The sequence below is a fragment of the Eublepharis macularius genome, chromosome 5 (genome assembly GCF_028583425.1).
Source record: "Eublepharis macularius isolate TG4126 chromosome 5, MPM_Emac_v1.0, whole genome shotgun sequence".
Lineage (NCBI taxonomy): Eukaryota > Metazoa > Chordata > Lepidosauria > Squamata > Eublepharidae > Eublepharis > Eublepharis macularius.
Window position 1 is genome coordinate 3036973 of NC_072794.1, and position 20684 is coordinate 3057656.

A 20684-nucleotide genomic window follows, 5' to 3' on the forward strand; every position below is an offset into this window, starting at 1 on the left:
GACCACCGATTGTCCACACCTGCCTCTTAAAAATGGCCTTACCTAGTTTGGCCCTGAAGGTAGCCTTGGTCTGTTAATGGCTGGGACAGCTGAATAGGGCTTCCATGTTCAAAGGCATTCTTTTGGCTATCAGTTGCTTGAGGAACATTTTTTGCACTGTTTGTGGAGTCTTGGAGACATCAAGTAGGCTGAGGGCTGGTGTGACGTTGTGATTAGAGTGTTGACCACGTTAGTAAAAAGTCCAGTAGCACCTTTAAGACTAACCAACTTTATTGTCAGATGCATCTGACGAAGAGAGCTGCGGTTCTCGAAAGCTTATGCTACAGATGCATCTGACAAAGAGAGCTGCGGTTCTCGAAAGCTTATGCTTCAATAAAGTTGGTTAAAGGTGCTACTGGACTTTTTACTAATAAATAATATTTACGCTCACCAAGGGAAACAAGCAGCAGAGCTCTTTTTATTTTCTCCTGTTTACCGGCATGTGTTTTCATTTTTGAATACCAAATAAAAATGAGTGCAGACGATGGTGGTACCCTTAGATTCGAGCTGGGATGGGGGGGAACACCCAGAATTCCCTCTCCATCCACTCATTCCAATGCAGCTTTCCAGTTTGTGGGCTACAGTCCACCTGTGACGCTTTGGCAGTTCTACTGTCCTGCTGCTAACCTGGCACCTCTTTCCCAGCCCCTAAGCTCTTCCTGGCTTGGCTTTCCAGATCTCCAGCACAAAAACGACAGGGAGGAACGAATGGTGAAGAAATCCCGGAAGGGTCTGCAGCTGTACGACACCCCCTATGAAGAGAAGGAACTGGATGCGGACCTGGAGGGCTCCTCTGCTGAGAAGCCCCGTGAGAGCCGCCTGCCCCAGGATGATGAACGGCCAGCGGATGAGTATGACCAGCCATGGGAGTGGAAGAAGAACCACATTTCTCGGGCTTTTGCAGGTGAGGGTCTTGTTTGCCGGTCCTTTGGAGCAGATAGCATCTGAACTCTGTAGGTCTTGGGGCAGGTGGCCTTGTGTGAATGTTGTTACTTTCTAGAAAGCAACAGAACAGTCCTAAATGTATTGTTTTGCAGCAGAATTAAGCTTCTTGAGAATTCTGATGTCCATTCTTTTAAAAACTATGCAAGTATCTGCAAAGATATGCCTAAAGGTGTGTTGAGAGTCAGTCACTGAATGTATGCAGTGATTTCTTTAGTAAATGCCTAGGATGCAGTAACTGGGCCCAGGGCTCGGCTTCTTGGGCATTTCTTGTTAAATGTAAGAGTGTAGCCCTCATGCTTTCGAAGATATGTTTGAAAGTATGGTAGAATTCCTGCCAAAATCTCAGAAAAGCTGCCGGGCAAGGTTTCAGAGGATTTGTTTCTAAATTGTGTCCCCTCCCCCCCCCCCAGCATATACAAGGCTGACAAGGCATGAATATTTTATTAGTAGTTAAAAGTAGTTAGTTGTAGTTAGTAATAAATGTACAGTATAAAAATGTGAAATGGTGCTAACTTTCTCCAATTGCATGATTGACTTATTTACTAGAACATCTTTATCCCACTTTTTTTTGCCATAAATGATGACAATAATTTTACGTATGCCAGAGAATTCAAAGTAGAACAGTAATGGTCTAAATCATAGATTGAACAAAACTCTGTTCTCAGGCTGGGGAAGGGAGGCAGGCAGAGATTATAATCCGGCAGGTGTCTTTTGAATAACATCTTGAAGCTAAAAACCTGAGTGAAAAAATTCTTTGATCTGCACCCAAAAGATTTAGGGGTGGGGGAATCAGCTTTGGTTAAATAATACCAATCACACAGACCCTCTGGAAGTTTTTAAGATGTACTGGAAGGTCCAAAGGGGATGGGGCAGTTGCACGTCCAGTGGGAGGCAGTTCCATAGCCTAGGGATTGGCTTAAAAGACCCTATCACTACGGGTCAACCATCTCAGTTTGGACAATGCAGGCTTCCAAAACAACATCAGTCTATTGAGATCCCAGGAGGGGAACGTTGGCGTATAATTGCTCATTCGTGTACTTTCCTTCTAAAACTGTTAGGGCTTCAAAAGTCAAAACTAGCCCATTGGATTGAGGCTGAAACAAATTGGGAGCCAGATTGAATGTTCAGTCTGGTGACCTTCTGTTAACATCCTGGCTGCCATGGTTTGTGCCACTTAAAGTTTTTGGACCATCTTCAAGGGCAGCTCCCATAGAGGCAGTAGTCCAATCTGGATGTCATCAAGTTCTGGCTTCAGAAAACCTCCCCAGGCTGAAGAACGGGAACTGTTTGTCATTTGGCAGGACAAGAAGTCTGGTCCCCCCCCACCACTTTCTTTGTGGAATCATAGCAATTGATTTCTAAAACTGTAGCTAGAGGGAAAGGAGACATGGAGGCACACATGGACACCCCCTTCATGCTCCTGACTCATTGGTCGCTGGTTCTGGTCCTGTGACAGCTGCTACTGGAGTGGGAGGGGGTACCTTTTCCAAAAATCCCTTTTTGTGAGGTTCGTTAGCCATGGTGTGTGTTCTAACAGTAGGTACAAGAAGGTCTGCATCCCAGAGGAGTTTTGCGTGGGAAAAAAGGGACCGTGCCAGGACGCTACAGCATATGCAGTAGTACCTGTAATATCCCAGATTTAGTTCCCAGCATCTCGTTAAAAGGCTCTCAGGAGTTGGGAAAGACTTTTCTCTGCCCACAAACCTGGAGACCTGCTGCCAATTAGAGGACACAGGACTGAGCGAGATGGGCAAAGGGCCTTGCTTGAGAGGAGACACTTTGTATATGTGTTAGGATCTCTCCTCGGTAGATCTCCCCTCGGTAGTTGCAGATGTGTGGTGTTTATTCTCATGACCCAAAATCACAGAAGTTTGACTGCATCCCTACCCAAACCGTCAAGTATAAGATTCCAAATGAAGCAGGGAATTGAGTTTAAGAGTCTTGTCTTGTTACCAGCCAGACAAAATTACAGTTCTGCTTATGTGATCATGACCTGAACAAAGAAAGATTCTGTTTACATACACCTGTGACGTGTGTGTGGATGGCCCATTTCCACGCACCAGTATTCGAGAAAGACCGTGGAGGATCGGGGGTGGGGGTGGGCTTTGAGCTCCCTCAGCGATTCCCCTTTACCTTGAGTATGTGGGAGGCTGTCTATGGTCTGTCTTTGAGCTTTCTAGGCTTTGAGGGCAAGACCTTCCTTTGGTTTGCTGCGTAAGCAGGCCCTGAACCGGGAGAACGTCCTTAAAAAATCCCTTCCAGCAGTCTTCCTCCATTGTAGAATTGCTTCTTGAAATTCATCTCTGCTCTCTCTGTCTTCTCCCATCCCCAGTCCCACCCCCTCCTCATGACTTTATCATGGCCACCGATGATCGATTTTGCTCATACTAGAGATCAGAGAAGCATAAACAGCAGTTAATAAAGTAATAGGTATGGGGGGCAGCTGGGACTAGCAGAGGCCCATCTTTTAGTTCTGGTGGCTGGATTCAGCCCCTGAATGGTTGATCTTCCGGAGGGGAGGAGCTCGGGAGCCCTCCCCTCCCCCACTTCCTTCTCATCATGCCGAATGGCTAGAGCTCTCTCTGTCAGGCTATTCGGCTCCCTTTGGACATCACATCATGGTGGAATGAGCTAAAGATCAGTGCGAAACCCAAGGCCCTTTCAGAGGTGGGGAACGAGCCCCCACCAGGTGGATTTTTGCTTCTTAATGTGCCAGAATGAAGACAGAACGAGGAGAATCTTGCTGCTCCCTCATGTCTGCTCAAGGGCATTATAAATCTCTGTGCTTGGCAAATCCATATAGTGTTATTTCTAGAAAAATGGATTCAGCCCCTCACCCCCATCCCCTTCTGCGATGAGGCAAAGCCTGTTATTTCCTAACTTGGTCACAGTGACTAAATGTTGGCCTGCTCTGTCTCTGCGCGAGTCCCTGATTGGGGCTGTCTCCTTCCAAGCAGTCTCGATCAGGGTGGGTAATCCATTTCTTTGTCAGGTGCAACAGGGAGTGTTCAGGTTGTTCCGATGAAGAGGTACAGCAGAATAGCCCACCCTCAGAAGAGGCTGCCTGTTATGCCCCTGCACACATCCCTGTTCTTTCTAGACTGACCTTCCAATCAGCCTCTGCTCTGTGTGTGTGTACAGATCTCCTGTGTCTTTGCAGCAGAGCGTTCAGTCACGCCTAATACAGAGAACAGAAATATTGTGCCTCAGAAGAGGCTGCCTGTTAAAATCCTTCCAGCATCACTGCCACCACCTAGGTGTGTAAAAAAGATGCTTAATTCTTTTACATTCCTAACTCACTTTCGTGTTAGAGGCTGTGCAGCTTCCCAGTCAGTCCAGACTGGCCACAGTGAGATAATTTAAAATAATCATGGGAGAAATGGAGGAGAATTGTTCATCAGAGAAGGCTGCCTGTAGCATCTCTGCATGAGTCACTGCTCTGCTCTGGCTTTCTTACCCTCAGACTTTCTTGCCAGGGGTGAGGGGAGATGATTCTGGTGCATCTTTGCATTTTGCATGGGTGGGTCATTCAGTTGTTCCTGAAGGAAAGAGGCAGTGTATCTGCTTAATGTTGGAGGAGGCTGCCTGATGTATCTCTGCACAAGTTTCTGCTGTATGCTTGTCTCTTTCTGGTGGGCAAGCAAAAATGCAGGGGCAGTGAGCTCCTTTAAGGGCATTTCTTAGTATTTCGCACTCTAAGGCCTTTTCTGCACAGACAATTTTTGCCAGTTGTGGCCCCTTCAGATTTTCTTCTGAATTCTACACACTTAACTCCCCCATGAGATTTCAATATGATGTTTTCAAGACTTTTTTTCTTGGCCCCTTCGGGTTTTCTTCTGAATTCTGCACACTTAACTCCCCCTTCAGATTTCAATGTTTTCTTTTCAATGTAGCTTTGAGTCAGCTTTTTCAGTTGTGCAAAATTTTCCTCCCCCCACCCCCGTCTGCTTCTCACTGATTGGTTTTTCCATCCTTGTCACAGCCCCTCTCTCTCTCTTCCCCCCTCCTCCTTCCCCGTCTCCTCCTCCTTTCCAACGACATCTCTCTATATTTTTTGAAGAAAATGTAATGGCCATTTTCACGCTTCTTCCCAGCCGTGGAACATCATGCAAAGCTCCCGGTACGACAGCGTCTTCTTGGCGCAATTTCTTGCGAGAACCAGAGTTATGCCGGGAAATTGCACCGGGAAGATGCTGTTGTTCCGGGAGCTTCGCGTGATGTTCCATGTCTGGTAAGAAGTGTGAAAACAGCCAATGACATTATAATGTGGCAATGCTGGTGTTATTGCATTGTGTCGGTTTTCCCCCTGGCGCCAGCCTCTGCCTCCTAGCTCTGAGTCAGCCTGGAACTGGGGCAAGGGGGGCTCATAAATCCTAAACAAAAATGTTTACTTGGAGCATGGCTGTCATGCATGGGAGAAATTTTTTTTTGAACCAATTATGACATTATAACATTATGACCTTACTAGCAACAGAGCCCATTGTAAAAATAAATACAAAGAGTTCTTGCAGCGGGGCCTTGGGAGAGCCACGCCAGCGTGGCCCTCCCAAGGTCCCGCAGCCACTGGGGAGGTGGTGGGAAGGTCCACACGGGGGTCAGGGCTCCCCCATGCTGTGCCTCCCTGCCGGCTCCACAACCCCTCAGCAGCCTGCCGCTGACAACTCTCCTTTATCCTGGCCCAGGTGCGCCGCAGGGCCCTCAGTGTGCCTGTGCCAGGATAAAAAGTGAGTCATCCCTAATACGGCTCGGCATTTACGTAAAGGATGATAACGTCATTAAGTTCTCTTCAAAAGTGTGTCATAACAATATAATGACAGGGTTAATTTCTGTTGTGTTTACATGGATCTCTTTTATGTTTTAAAGACTATGCTTTTTGGGTAAAAAGTTCAGTGTTTGGGGTTAATTTGCCAATGCTGTATGCGCGCCATGTTCGGTGTCCTTTCACTTTTCTTTTCGTTTTTTCTCCCTGCTAATGCCTCAGGGCTGGGCAACTTTGGCCTTCGTAATGTAATAATGAAATTGGTTACCCACAAGAATTTTTGAAAGGGGTGGTGGTGATGTGATGGCACCAGCGATGCCGACAGTGACGCCAACAATGATGACCCCCCCCCATCTCACCATATACCCCTTTATTTCATGGTGGTGCAGGGGGGAAAAACTCCGCACACACACTAGGATTAAAAGCGGTGTGTGGAAAGGTAGGTGGCCCGAACAAATCTGATCCTTGAGGAGCAAACACTCCAAAAGAGAGGAGTAAATTGTATTGTCGAAGAGGAGTAAATTGCCTGTGTGGAAAAGTCCTAAGAAGGGAATCCAGCACAAGAGTGAGTTGTGTTTCTTGGGTTAATACATGCCCAGCTCTCTCCACCCCTTCCTGCTAACCAATTATGCGAGGCTTGACTGCATACAGCTGAAGGAGGTTGCATTGCTGGACTTTCTTGCAAGAAGGAAAGAGCCAGGGGGGAGGGGCAGCTCAGATTTAAACCCTGAGTGTTCAAGGGGGATCTTTGATGGCGACTGTGTGAATGCTGGGACAGGGGAGGGCTGCTGCCTTTCTTCCCTTGTCTGTCTGTCATTAGGTCTCTTCTTTTTATCATGTCTGTTTTGTCTCCCCTTCTCCTCTCTCATCTCCTCTATTCTACTTCCCTCCTTGCCTGTGTCCTCTCCTTTCTCATCATCTCTCTTCCTTCCTCTCCTCACTTTTTCTCTTCCCCACATATTTCTCGACTCTTTGCATCTCCCTATGATCTGCCCTCCCTTCCTGAGGTCCTCTTCTCTCCTGTTTTCTTCTCTTTCTCTTCTCACTTTCTTTGACCACCTCCTCTCCCACTGCATAACCTCTTTTAAGCACTTCATTTCCCCTCTTCTTCCACCTCTTTCTCTTTCTCTTCCTCTCCTCTTCTACTTTTCCCCTCCGACTGCAGTAGACATTAAGGAGACTAAAGTATTACCCTGGCCACCACCAGTGGGACAGCTCACAGGGACAGAGGAACCCCTAGATCCAGAAGGTGATGTCTTGTTTTAACCCTCCCCCCACCCCCCAACCTCTCAATTTGCTGCCGATCGCTCTTTCTGATTTCCAAACTCTTTTCTTCCCTTCTTCCTCCTAGATGCATGGGGGACACAAGGACTGGAGGGACAAAATAGCCATTACTGGAGCAGCAGTCTCTTGACTCCAGCTTCGGAGGGTGATAGCAGGGTTGCTGTTAAGGGCCAAAGCTTTTAACTGAACAAGAAGACAGACAGACATTCAACAGATATAGCTTCTGAGGAATAGGAGGGGGGGCTAATCTGATAATATAAAAGTATGTATGGAAAAATAATCTCACATCTGAACGATGCTAGTCTTTATGGATCGAGAGACAAAAGTGGAAGGGAATATACGTTTGTATTTTGGCCTGTTGATTGAAGGAGTGTAGGAAGAGGAGTCTATGAACATCTGGGTGATGACAGGTGGACAGGATTCTTATAAACTGGATGGGTGTCAGCAGAAGGTGTTTTCAGTTCTGAGGGAATCACTAGTGAATTTGGGTTTTAAATGCTGCTTCGGGATGAGATTGAGGGCAGGCTGGATTTGCAAACTGAAGTCTTGTGTATTATTTCAGCATGCGGAGGTATATAAGAGAAATTACATCCACCCCAAACTTCAGACTCTTGGATCTCATGGAAATCCAAATTTAGATTAAGTTGGTTTTGCTACCCCCCACCCCACACACACACGTTAGAAATTAGCATGGCATTAGTGGACGGGGAAGAGAGGCATGGCTTGTTGGTGAAGCACTGGCTTTGCATGCAGAAGGTCCCCAGCCTGGTCCTGGCATATCCAGGGTAGGCGGTTTTTAGAAGGTCCCTTTGCTACCTGACTTGGGAGAGCCCCTAACATGAGCTGGCTGCAGAGGGGGCTGGCTAGACTGAGGGTTTGGCTTGGGAGGAGATGCCTTCATATACCCCTAGGCAGGGCTTTTTTTCAGCTGCAACGTGGTGAAACAGTTCCGGAACCTCTTGAAAATGGTCACATGGCTGGTGGCCCCGCCCCCTGATCTCCAGACAGAGGGGAGTTGAGATTGCCCTCTGCGCCAAATCTCAACTCCCCTCTGTCTGGAGATCAGGGGGCGGGGCCACCAGCCATGTGACCATTTTCTCTGAGGGCAACCCACTGAGTTCCACCACCTCTTTTCCCAGAAAAAAAGCCCTGCCCCTAGGAGGAGAGGATAGCCCCCACGTAGGCCTCCTTGTTTCCGCCCCCATGTCTCTGTGCCTTGGGTCTGCCCTTTCATCTTGGTTCCTCTTCTCATTTCTCTCTTGTCCCCCTCTCTCCTGCTCATTTTTCATTTTGCTTCCTGGCTGATCATGCATGGCTCATGCTGGGTTGCATGTAGTGCGTCGCTATGCATGTTCCATGGCCTGTGTGCACCACACGCTTCCTTTTGCAGCTCTTCCCTTCGCTCGGAAATCCCTCTTCGTGTTGTTTTGGATAACACAGCCATGGTCACATTGTGGGGATAATAACAACGATATGCAGTATCAATAATCTGGGCAACCTCCTGCTGGGTCTGAGTTTCTTTGTATCTGTTTAATAACGATAACATTACTTTTGCATTTGTACCTCTTTCAAAAACAGATTTCAAGGCTGCAAACATGTTAGAGATGTGCCAGATTTCTGATTTTTAAACCCTCGCAGTAGCGGGGTGTAAAGGAGGTAATGGCACAGAGGCAAGATGGCACCTGCCCTCCTTCCCCCATCTGTCACATCAGGGTGAGGCAGGAGGGAAGGCGGAAGGGAGGCAGCAGGGAAAAGAAGAGGGAGGGAAGGACTCCCCGCCAGCTGACTCCTGGAGCCAAGGGTGCCTCCTGGGGCTGCAGCAGACCCCAACACCACGGTTGGACTGGTGGGTTGGTGCAGTGCCACAGCTGGTTGCCACCCCTCCACCTCTGACATGGTAGGCAGTCACCTCCATGTGCCTAGTGGGTGAGCCAGCCCTGGAGGGAGGGCAACATCAAAGGGTTTTTATAAGTACTGAGTTGGGTCAGCAAGTATCCCTTGCCTTGTAAAACATTTCACATTTAGGTACTTTAAAGGATTCCTTGAACTCAAGTTTTAAAATAAAATGCAGGTTTACCATGGTATTCCATCATGGAAGTATACCCTCCAGGCCTGACCCTGGCCATTAATTGGCTGGAAGACTCCACACCCCAATGCAAACAAGCATGCGTCTAACCCCCGCCCTCTTACACCCCCCTCATGGTCCTTGTCATGCCTCAGGTGGGGTGAGCCCCCTTACGCTGCCACCACTCTGGGATTGAGGGTCCCTTGGGAAGGCCCAGAGTGCCCTCCCAACCCTTCTGACCTCCGTGGCTTGGCCAATAAACAGGTGTGAGGACCCAGCAGACTAACAACAAACAAAAGGATTTCTGTACAAGGAGGTCTGTTAATATCAAACAAACAAGCAAACAAGAAAGGTGCCTTAGCAACAATAGTTGGGTGAAAGCAAAATAAACAGAAGGCCCTAGCGCGACTGAACTCACTGCCCCTCTGTCTGCCAGGCCTGCCTTCTCGCCCTACCTGGATGAGGGCCTCTCCCCCTAGCAGAGACCTCCTCTGCCCTGTTCCCTGGGAGGAAGAACACAGGCCTCTTCCCTCCCAAGCTTATATAGCACCAGCCCCCTATGTTCTGGTTGGCCAAAAAGGGCGCCAAAACGGCCCAGGGGCTCCTGGGAATTGTAGGCAGGCCTACTCCCGCTGCTAACAGGCTTCTGAGGCCTTGCTAGGCCTTCCTGGCACAGCCAGATCATGGCAGTCCTGCTTCAGGGCCTGCCTCCATTAGTGGAGGCTAGTTGCAGAGGGCAGGCGCTGGGATCTGGCACAAAGATTTTGCTTTTGCTCTGGCACAGGCAGAAACGTAAGAAAAGACTGGTGGCCACTTGTGCTTAGTCAGGTTTATTGTACCCCCCCCCCCCCGCCCGCCTTGCGTTTCTGCTCGCACAAGCCCCTGGGCATCCAGTTCCTGGGCATGAGAATATAAAAGGAGAAAAGGGCCAGCACGAGATCCTGCACAAGCAAAACTGCACCGAGTCTGTTTGGCCTTCTGCAGGTGCCCGCTTGCACATGGGCAAAATCAGCAACTGCCCATACCCGGGCACAGGCATTCTCTGTGGTGGCCCCCGCCTTATGGAATGGCCTGCCTAAAGAAGCCAGGAAAGCCCCCACTCTCCTGCCCTTCCATAAACGATGCAAAACCAAATGATTCAGGAGGGTTTAATAACAATTATAATGATGGCGTTATTATTAAAGATATTTATATTTAACAATTTTTGTATTTAAATATAAATAAATGCACACCACTCTTCTAGACAAATTAGCGCCCACTCAGAGAGGTAAACATATTCCGTGTTATTATTACAATACAACTGGGGAGCTGGAGCTGGGAGGAGGGGCTTCCCCAAGGCCTCCTGCTGAGCTCACGGCAGTCGAGGAATTTGAACCAGCAGAGTGTTGATTTGCAGTCCAACCCCTTAACCATCATGCTGTGGCAGCTCTAGCTCAGATAAGAGAGCTGAACTGCAAGGCAGTGGTTTCAAAGAGATGCATCGGTAGAGGGACAGGGACTGCAGAATATACTTTTATGTGCTCTGTGGCCGTAAGTATGGTCCTACTGGGTAGTTCCATGCTGCTTAGTATGTCCTATCAATCTGCTTATGTTTTGTTCCAGCATCGTTTCAGCTCTGTATTGGATTTCTGCTGGTTTTCAGATTTCTCCTATCCTCACCCTATTGTATTTTTTGTTGAATTTCCCAGCAAATGTTTGCCTTGACTTATACTGTATAATCTGCCATAAGTCTCATTAAGAAAGGCAGACTACAAATAACATAAATACATACCTTTCTGCTTATGCATTGCTGGATCGAAGCCTTTTTCAGAGTGGCATCCAAATGGTGAGGTGAGCAGCTTTCTCCTGTTCCTTTTCTGTTTCAAAAGCTGACTCTGTGCTGGGTGCCACTCAGGGCTGGTCCAACAGTTTGGGGCAGCCCAGCACTGCCCCCGCCCCCCGCCCATGCCACTGGGAGACAGGGAGATGGCACCTGACCTCCTTGCCCCCCAGCCTGCCCTGCAGCACAGTGCAGCAGCAGCTGCCCCTTAGTCCTCCCAGAGGTGCAGTTCAACAGCGCCCACCTGCCTTGCCCCCTGCCTGCCCCATGGTGAGGTGCCCCAGCTCCCTGACAGAGGGGGGTGGGATTGAGGGAAAGATCAGCCTCCCCATGGCTGCCCGCTGGGCCTGGTGAACACCTCCCATGTGGCTGCTTGTCATGGCAGATCAGATGCTGTAGGTGTGACAGGTTGGCCCCCTGCTGCCCCTTGCAATGGTGCCCCAGGCCTAGGGCCATGTTGTGGCTGGAGTGGCCCTGGCCCAGCTCCTCTTGAATTCCAGTTGAACCAGGAGAATTTCTAAACTGAATTCTGGGATAGGAGCATGTCGAGAGTACCATGGGTTTCAGTTCCTGTATATTTTATTTTTCTCCTCTTTCACCAGTACAAACCTGTGCAATGATTAAAAACCCCTAAAACAACCTGTGGTGCAGTCATACATACAATGGCTCTTTTCAGATGAGGTCTTGCTGATGTGCTCATGCACATTGGTAAAATGCTACACACAAAAAAGAATCTTTTCTGCCACAGTGTGCACAGTCATTGCTTGAGAAACAATGCTTTATCAATGCACGTCCTTAGTGCCGGGGAGGGGGAAGCTCACAAAAGAATCGAAAGAGATGTGGTGCCTCGTACGTGGATTGCGACAATCATACAGGATGTCACACCAGGACCAGGGAGACCTGGGTTTGAATCTCCACTCTGCCGTGGAAGCTTGCTGAGTGACTTTCGGCCAGTCAGACTCTCTCGGGGGTTGTCATGAGGATAAAATAGAAGAGAGGGGAATGGTATGAACCAGTTTGGGTCCCCATCTGGCAGAAAGGTGGGGTATAAATAAATAAATGCACACAATTCAAAGGGGTTAAAAAAACCTAGAATACTGGAAGATTCCTAAAGCATCAACTGCTCTGCAGAAACAAGACTGGCTAAGTGTGAGACCACCAAAAGCCACTGAGAAGTGCAGGTAAAAGAAATTCCAAAGCCTTCCTTGCTAGACAGATGTGTTGTGCTACCACCATGCTGAGCTTTAAGAGACGAGACAGTTTTATTTCGAAAGGCTTTGAGATTCAGCTACTATATTCTCCTTCTCGCTAACAGGGCCCTTTTCACACTGCTTACCTGCTCCCGGGACGTTGCGAAGTATCGCGCAAAAAACACGGAAGATAGCGTCTTCTCGCCAGAGTTTTGCATGATGTCGCGCAAAACTCTGGCGAGAAGACGCTATCTTCCACGTTTTTTGCGCGATATTTCGCAACATCCCGGGAGCAGGTAAGCAGTGTGGAAAGGGCCCAGGTGTGGGGTGGAGTTCCCTTGCTGGTGCTTTTGTTGTTTTGAGTGGTTTTCTTGGTTGGCTGGTTACTAGGATATTGTCAATGCATTTTTTATGTTACCATTTAGGGGACCGTCCCAGTTTATCAAGCAATTTATAAATAGCTTAATTGCTTAAAAGAATAAATTGTGGTAATAATTTTTAGCATTAAATGTACAGAGCTCCTCTGACACATTCTCGGTAGCAGTTCCTCGTCCCATGCAAGGTACTCTTATTGACACATTGCCTAATAGTTTGCCTAGGACAACCTCGTAAGCTCATGACAGAGCCAAAATTCAAACCAGGGACCTCAGCTCAGGCTTGTACGTATGTACACCTGTACAACTAAGGAGCAATTATTTTCTGGGCTGTACCCCCTGCAGGCTGTGTGTCTGGTTTTGTGCCACTTCATGCAACAAAGAAACAACAACAAAACCCAACTCCCTGCACATTGAAATCTAACATCCCAGGGAGATGCTGAAACCCTATTCCTTGATATACTAGATTTCAGCATTTATATAAGTCAATTGCCACTTGCAACCTGAAATGGGTATTGCCCAGGACTAGCATTATCACTTGAATCTTTCTGTAAATACAAATCAGTTTAGTCACAATCCCATAGCCACTATACTGTAGCCTTTTGAAAATTTGCCAGATTTCAATGTGGCTCTAGCTATTGGTGTTCTTACTAACTAGAAATAATGATAGTTTCATTATAAAGTGGCTTATTTTGGTATGGAGCGTTACTGGGTTTTTTAAACACCATTTTGATTCTTTGGTTCCCAAACATATAGGGCCATCTCTCCCTGCCTCATGTTTCTGTGGTCTTTTCTTCTCCCTGCTCGCAACACAGTGCAGTTTGAGAACCCTGAGTGGGAACGGACGTCCTCGATTTCCTCCAGTTCAATGGCACACATGGAGCGTTGGCACCAGCCGAAAAACCTGATGGGGAATTCCAAGTTTGGCCATGCCCAAAGCCCTGAGGGCAGCCCTCCTGCAGCGGAGCGCGTAGACCCCTCGCTACCCCTGGAGAAGCAAGCGTAAGTGACGGGGGGGGGAGATGATGTTTCTGGTGGGCAAGGGCCAATGGACTGAGGCGCACTTGTGCTTCAGAAAGACAAGTGAGAACCCATGGGCAGAGTGTTTGACATTGACCAGAGAGACTTGGGTCCAAGCCTTCTAGTCAGCCCTAAAGCCCAATGGACTTTGGGAGAGTCGTTCTCTTTTCCTGCCTAATCTTCCCAATATTGTTGTGAGGATAAAATGGAGGGCTGTGAGGGGGACACGTTTGACATTGGGAAAATAACTGTGTTGTTCACTGTCCGTCTTCTGTGCAGCCCCACATGGGACTGCGCCTGCGCAGGCCTGCCGACTGGATTTTTCTTTCTAGCAAACGTCCACTAGGGGGCGCACGTCCGACCCAATGCGCATGCACGGCCGTTTCCTGCCCGAGCGACATTGGGCGACGTCGCCCCCTTTCCCCTCAGTTTCTTCTTTGCCGCCGACCGGTAAAGATCTAGCTGTCCGCTTTTCTGAGGAAACTTTTCTGAGGAAATTTTTTTCTGATCGTGAAGATGTCTGAGAAGTCGCTTTTTAAGCGCTGTTCCACCTGCTCCACAAAGATGACGAGGACGGACGGTCACTCCGTGTGCCTCGAGTGCCTGGGAGAAGGGCACATCGTTGGGAAATGTGAGCACTGCCAACGGTTCACCCCGAAGGCGAGGGCTGAGAGGGCGAATAGGCTGAACGCCCTGCTGTGGAGAAGGGTGATGCGGGCGTTGGGGGCCCCGGGTACCCCGGGGGGACCGCCACCGGCTGGTGGGATGGCTGACACCCCCCCTGAGATGGGATCTGTCCGAGGGACCGCTTCCACTTCGCGTTCCCGCTCGCCGGATCGCCGACAAGCCCAACACCCAACCCCGGATCCGAAGGAGGCTGCGAGTTCCGCGTCGGGTCGCAAGCACTCCACTCCGCAGTCGGATCCGACTCGGAAGCGGCACGATTCCAAGTCCCCATCGAGGTCGGAACCGACCGGCACACCGGCTCCGAAGGTGCCGAGGGCTTCATCAGATCCGAACATCCCGGCTGGGTCGGTTCCCAAGCCATCGGATCCGACTCCGACTCCGACGTCGTCGGCTCCGAAGCCCACTGAATTGGCTCGCGCTGGTCTTGGTTCAAGGACGAGCTCTCGATCGGAACCGAAGGCTTCGGATCCGTTACCCAAGTCACCAACCCTGGTTGACCGGAACCGAAGCTCCGATCCGACTTCAGCCTCCAAGGGCGAAAAGAAGTCGAAAAAGAAATCTAAACACCGACAGTCGACATCGGTCCAGACGGATGAGGTCCTCTGGGAGAAGTCCTCGACCCCGTCACCGCACCTGTCCTCTCCGCTGCACCACTCCACTGATGACGATGGTGGTCTGCCCGACGCTCCACCTAGGGCTGCCGAGACGTGGCATGCCGATGACTATATGGGAAGGGAGGACCGGCCTTATTGCCTTCCTCGGAGTGGCTATGTTAGAGAGGGCTCCCTGTATGCCAGTTCTCCTTCGTTTGGCAGGGAGTATTGGGGTGACGCTCGCAGTGAGTTCTCCCACTATGGTTCCCCCAGGCATGTCTCGCCTTATCACCGTGTGGAACCTTCTCAGGGCCCGAGTCCCAGCCCACCATCTGACCCGTCGCCAGATGACATCATCATTGGGACTGGTCGTGTGTCACCCTCGGAGGACTACAGGCTCTATTCTGAGCAGATGGTCAGAATGGCCCGTTCTCTCGACATCGAGATATCTGCTGTGGATCCTAAGCCAAAGGACAAGATTTTACAATATGTCAAGTCCGGGAATCCTCCAACTATTGCTTTCCCATTCACCAAGGGCCTGGTGGAGATCGTTCACGACATCTGCGAGAAGCCGGCCTCTGTGTACCCAACATCCCGCAAACTGGAGGCCCTGTACAAGACGCGGGATGATGGTTGTGCATACCTCTTTGCACACCCACCTCCTTCTTCCCTCATTACGGAGGAAATGCAGACCCGTCAACGCCAGGGGTCTTATGCGGTGCCCATTGACAAGGAGAGCAGGGAGCTGGACTCCTTGGGCAAGAAATTATACTCCTCTGCTGCCCTGACGCTGAAGATCTCCAACTATTCAGCCATCATGGGAGCATATCAAATTTTCCTTTGGAACCGCATGGCGGCCTTTATGGAAAAGCTCCCTGCAGACCAGAGGGTGTTGGCAAAGGTGGTTCTTGATGAAGCCTTGCGCCTTTCTCGTCAACAGATAAATGCTGGCCGTGACACCGTTGACACCTCTGCCAGAACATTGGCCTCTTCCATCGTCCTCCGCAGGCATTCGTGGCTCCGCACGACTGCTCTACCCATCGAGACGCGGAATAAGGTGGAGAATCTGCCCTTTGAGGGTCAATCCCTGTTCTCATCCAAGACGGATGACTACCTCTCCCAAAAACGCAAAGATCGGTTGACAGCCCGTTCCTACGGCATTCTCCCGACCAGGCTATCCACTGAGAATCGTTTCCAGTATCGCTCGTCGCAGGGCTACCGTGGACGACAGCAGCGGTACCAGCTGTATCCGCGTTATGGGTCCTACAGGCAATTCCAGCCGCCTGCAAGTTCCTTTCAGCGCCGGAGGCCTAGCTACCGCCCTCGTCGCGGTCAACAAGCCCACGATGCCAAAGAGTCAGCAACTCAGCCAAAGCAGTTCTGACTAGAATGCGAACAGTCTGTTGTGTTTGGAAACAGATTGGTTCAGTTTGCCTCTGCATGGGCAGAAATTACATCTGATAGTTGGGTTCTTAATATCGTTAAAGTTAGCTATAAAATTCAGTTTGATGTTTACCCAGTGTTGTCTCTTCCTTACCTCTCAGTGCAATCCTCTTCTGATAACTTACAGGCTGAGGTTGTGGCACTACTAGAGAAGGGGGCTGTGCGGGAGGTGCTCCCTCAGGACCCCCTCTTAGGTTTTTACTCCAGGATGTTCCTGGTGGACAAAAAGGATGGAGGAGTGAGACCCATTTTAGACCTCCGGGAACTGAATAAATTCGTTCTCGTCAAGCGGTTCAGGATGCTTACCCTGAACACAGTCCTCCAGTTAATGCCCGAGGACATGTGGTTCGCTGTCCTGGACCTCAAGGACGCGTATTTCCATATTGCCATCCATCCTGACCATAGGAAGTACCTTCGGTTTCTGTGTAACAATAAAGCCTACCATTACCAGGTGCTTCCTTTTGGCCTCTCAACAGCCCCACGAGTTTTTTCCAAATGTATGGCTGTTGTAGTGGCTTATTTGAGGGAACAGGGTTGTACCATCTACCCCTATCTTGACGATTGGCTCCTAGCAGCACCCTCTGCTACTGCACTCCTGGCCCAGATCCATACGGTTATGTTCACCTGCTCCAAGTTAGGGCTTTTGATTAACCTACAAAAGTCTGCCCTTACCCCGTCCAGACGAATACTGTTTATTGGTATGGAGTTGGATGGTGATGTAAATAAAGGGTTTTTGCCCAGGGAACGTGCGTTAAGAATTGGCAGGATGGTGAACCTTTTTTCCAAGTGCAGGTTCCAATCCGTGACTGCGATCCAGAGGCTCCTGGGCCTCATGGCCTCTTCTACGGCTGTCACCCCTATGGCCCGGTTGCACATGCGACCTCTCCAGCTGTGGTTCCTGTCGGTTCATGATTTTGAACACGAGTCCCAGAATAAATGTTATTCCATCCCCAGGGGGATTATCCGGGCCTTACGATGGTGGCTTGATGAGACTAACCTCCTTGGGGGTGTTGCATTTGGATCCATCCAGACCAAGATCACAATCTCGACTGATGCCTCCACAGTAGATGGGGAGCCCAGTGTGGTGCCCTGAGGGCACATGGGGTTTGGTCAGAGCAGGAAAGGACAGATCATATTAACCTGCTAGAATTGAGAGCGGTCCGTTATGCCCTTATCGCATTCGCAGACACGCTGCAGCGGAAAGCGGTTCAGGTGCTTACAGACAATTGCACCACGATGTTCTACCTGAACAAGCAGGGGGGCACTACATCCAAGGCCCTCTGCGACGAGGCCGTTCGGATCTGGAACTGGGCCGTGGACAGAGGCGTGTTCCTTCAGGCGGTCCATATTCCCGGCACCACCAATGTCATCGCAGACAAACTGAGTCGGATGCGATTCGACAGCTACGAATGGACCGTAGCAGACAATTACCTGAACGCCATCTTTTTGGACTGGGGGTTCCCGGACATAGACCTCTTTGCGGCAGAGGCCAACAAGAAGGCTCCGCAATTCTGTTCCAGGGGAGGGCTAGGTCACCGCTCCCTGGGGGACGCGTTCCAGATACGCTGGACAGGGCACCTGTTTTATGCCTTCCCTCCGTTCCCACTGCTGTCTCGGGTCGTCAGCAAAATCCAGAGGGATGGGCCGCACTTAATTCTGGTGGCCCCCTTCTGGCCCAGACAAGCATGGTTCCAACATGTCATGCAGCTTTCGCAGGGGTCATATTATCGGTTCGCACTGAACCCGGACCTTCTGTCCGACAAGGGGGTTTGGTATCACGACCTACCCAAACTCAACCTCACTGCTTGGCACATTCGGGGACGGAGGGGATGTCTGACAGGGTAGCTGAAATTTTGCTGAATGCCCGTAGGGACACCACTCGCAGGTCATACGCAGCTAAATGGAAGCGTTTTGAGGCCTGGGCTGCTGACACCGCAGTTAATGTTTGGGATTGCCAGTTGTCTTTTATTTTTGAGTTCCTCCTGTCCCTAAAGGATGGGGGACTCTCTAATTCCTCTATTAAAGTCTATTTGGCTGCCAGTTCAGCCTTCCACCCTAAAATAGATGGGAAGACAGTGTTCTCCCACAGTTTGTCGAAGTCTTTTTTGAAGGGGTTGTATAATATGTTTCCACAAGTCAAGGAGATTGTTCCCCAATGGTCACTGCAGGTAGTGTTAGCAGGACTTATGACATCACCCTTCGAACCACTGGCTACCTGTGATTTAAAATGGTTATCCTGTAAAGTGGCCTTCCTGATTGCCATTACATCTGCCCGCAGGGTTAGCGAGCTTGCTGCCCTGAGGTGGGATGCTCCTTTTTTTGAAGGTCCATCAAAATAAGGTGGTGCTGAGACCTGACCTTCGTTTTAGACCCAAAGTGTCCACTCAATTTCACACCTCACAGGACATTGTCCTGCCTATCTTTTTTCCTGACCCTTCTGATACCTCTGAACGGGCTTTACATTCCTTGGATGTGAGAAGGGCTATTTTATTTTACCTCCAACGTACGTCACAGTTTAGGAGTGCCAAACAACTGTTTGTGTGCTATTATGGGTCCAGGAAGGGAAAGGCTGCCACAGCCCAGTCAATTTCCCGTTGGGTCACTCAAACTGTTAGAGCCTGCTACTCGCATGCTAAGTTACCTTGCCCTTTGGAAGTAAAAGCTCATTCCACCAGAGTGCAAGCTGCCTCTGCGGCCTTCCTTAGGGGCGTGCCCTTGCAAGACATCTGCAGGGCTGCGACGTGGTCGTCTTCGGACACGTTCGCTAAACATTACGCACTAGATGTGTGGGAAAGGAAAGAGGCTGCTGTTGGTAATGCTGTGCTTCAGTCTCTTTTTCGGTGAGAACACATGCCCGCCTCCTGGGTAAGTGGCTTGTGAGTCTCCCATGTGGGGCTGCACAGAAGACGGACAGTGAAAACAGAGTTGCGCTTACCGTAACTACTGTTCATTGACGTCGTCTGTGCAGACACACAACCCTCCCTCCTACCCCGCTGTGTTCTTCCAGGTAATGTGAAGGCTTTCGGCGGCAAAGGAGAAACTGAGGGGAAAGGGGGCGACGTCGCCCAATGTCGCTCGGGCGGGAAACGGCCGCGCATGCGCATTGGGTCGGACGTGCGCCCCCTAGTGGACGTTTGCTAGAAAGAAAAATCCGGTCGGCAGGCCTGCGCAGGCGCAGTCCCATGTGTGTCTGCACAGAAGACGTCAATGAACAGTAGTTACGGTAAGCGCAACTCTGTTTTTATTGCCCTGACTTGCCGAGGACAGACCTGGGAGGTAGAGCTGGCCCGGGTGCCGGCCCTCCCGTCCCCGGAGCTGCTAGGCCGCGACGCCCCTGAATTCCACCACCACCTGCAGGCCGCCCGCGGCCCAGAAGAAGCCCTCCCGATGCGGGATGTTGCCTCGGGCCCGGAACCGCCCCCTGGGGCACACCTCCCCCACTGGCCGACCGACCCGAGGCCAAGCAACGGACCCAACCCTTGAGAAACTCCAGGACGCCGTGGCAGTAAGTGAGGGAATTGTGAAGGACCCCAGGTGGGCCGGGAGGCTGCCGCGGATAATCCAGGAAGGGGGCGTGTGGTACCGCATCACAATGGAGCTGGGGAAGGAGGCCCGACAGCTGCTAGTCCCCCAGGAATATCGGGGAACTGTTCTCCTCCATGGGCACGATCATAGCTGGGCTGGGCCCCAGGGCCCCAGTAACACGCTGGCGCAGGTCCTGAGCCGCTTCTTCTGGCCCGGAGTGGATCAAGACGTCAAGAGGCACTGCCAGACCTGTGAAACCTGCCAGCGGACTTCAGGACGTCCGCCCCAGCGGGCTCCCCTGGCCTCCCTGCCGGTGATCCGCACGCCCTTTGAGAGGGTGGCCATGGACTTTGTGGGACCCCTACCCAAGACGGCCCGAGGGCACCGGTTCATCCTGGTCCTCATGGACTACGCCACTCGCTACCCCGAGGCCATCCCGCTACGAACGATGCAGGCGCCAGGAGTAGCCCGAGCCCTCATCTGCTTCTTCGCCCAGGTGGGCTTACTCCGCGAGCTCCTCACCGACTGCGGGACCCCCTTCACCGCCACCGTCACCCGACAACTGTGTCGGACCATGGGGATACGACAGATCTTTTCGTCAATTTACCATCCCCAGACCAATGGCCTGGTGGAGAGATTTAACCAAACCCTGAAACAGATGCTCCGGAAGCTCGCCCATGACCAACCCGCCCAGTGGGACCTGTTTGTGGACCCCCTCCTCTTTGCCATGCGAGAGTCCCCCCAGGCGTCAACGGGGTTCTCCCCCTTCGAGTTGTTGTACAGTCGCAATCACCGGGGGATTCTAGAGGTAATGGAGGAGCAATGGTCCCCAGCGCCCCCCCCCTGCCTGGTCAGCCGGCGCCAGAATACGTCCGCGACCTCCGAGAGCGCTTAGGGGTCGCTCGGGCATTGGCTGGGCAGAACTTGGAGAAAGCCCAGAC

At 50.8% G+C, this 20684-nt stretch overlaps 1 protein-coding gene across 1 annotated transcript in view; it reads left to right on the top strand.

Annotated features, from left to right (window-relative positions):
* The window catches only part of SHD (Src homology 2 domain containing transforming protein D), a 44598-nt gene that overhangs the window by 14261 nt on the left and 9653 nt on the right, over positions 1-20684 (top strand). Inside the window, exons 3-6 of the mRNA XM_054981423.1 lie at positions 693-706; positions 769-943; positions 13291-13363; positions 13415-13477. Coding sequence (XP_054837398.1) covers positions 693-706; positions 769-943; positions 13291-13363; positions 13415-13477 — 325 coding nt within the window. The remainder of the gene's footprint in view (positions 1-692; positions 707-768; positions 944-13290; positions 13364-13414; positions 13478-20684) is intronic.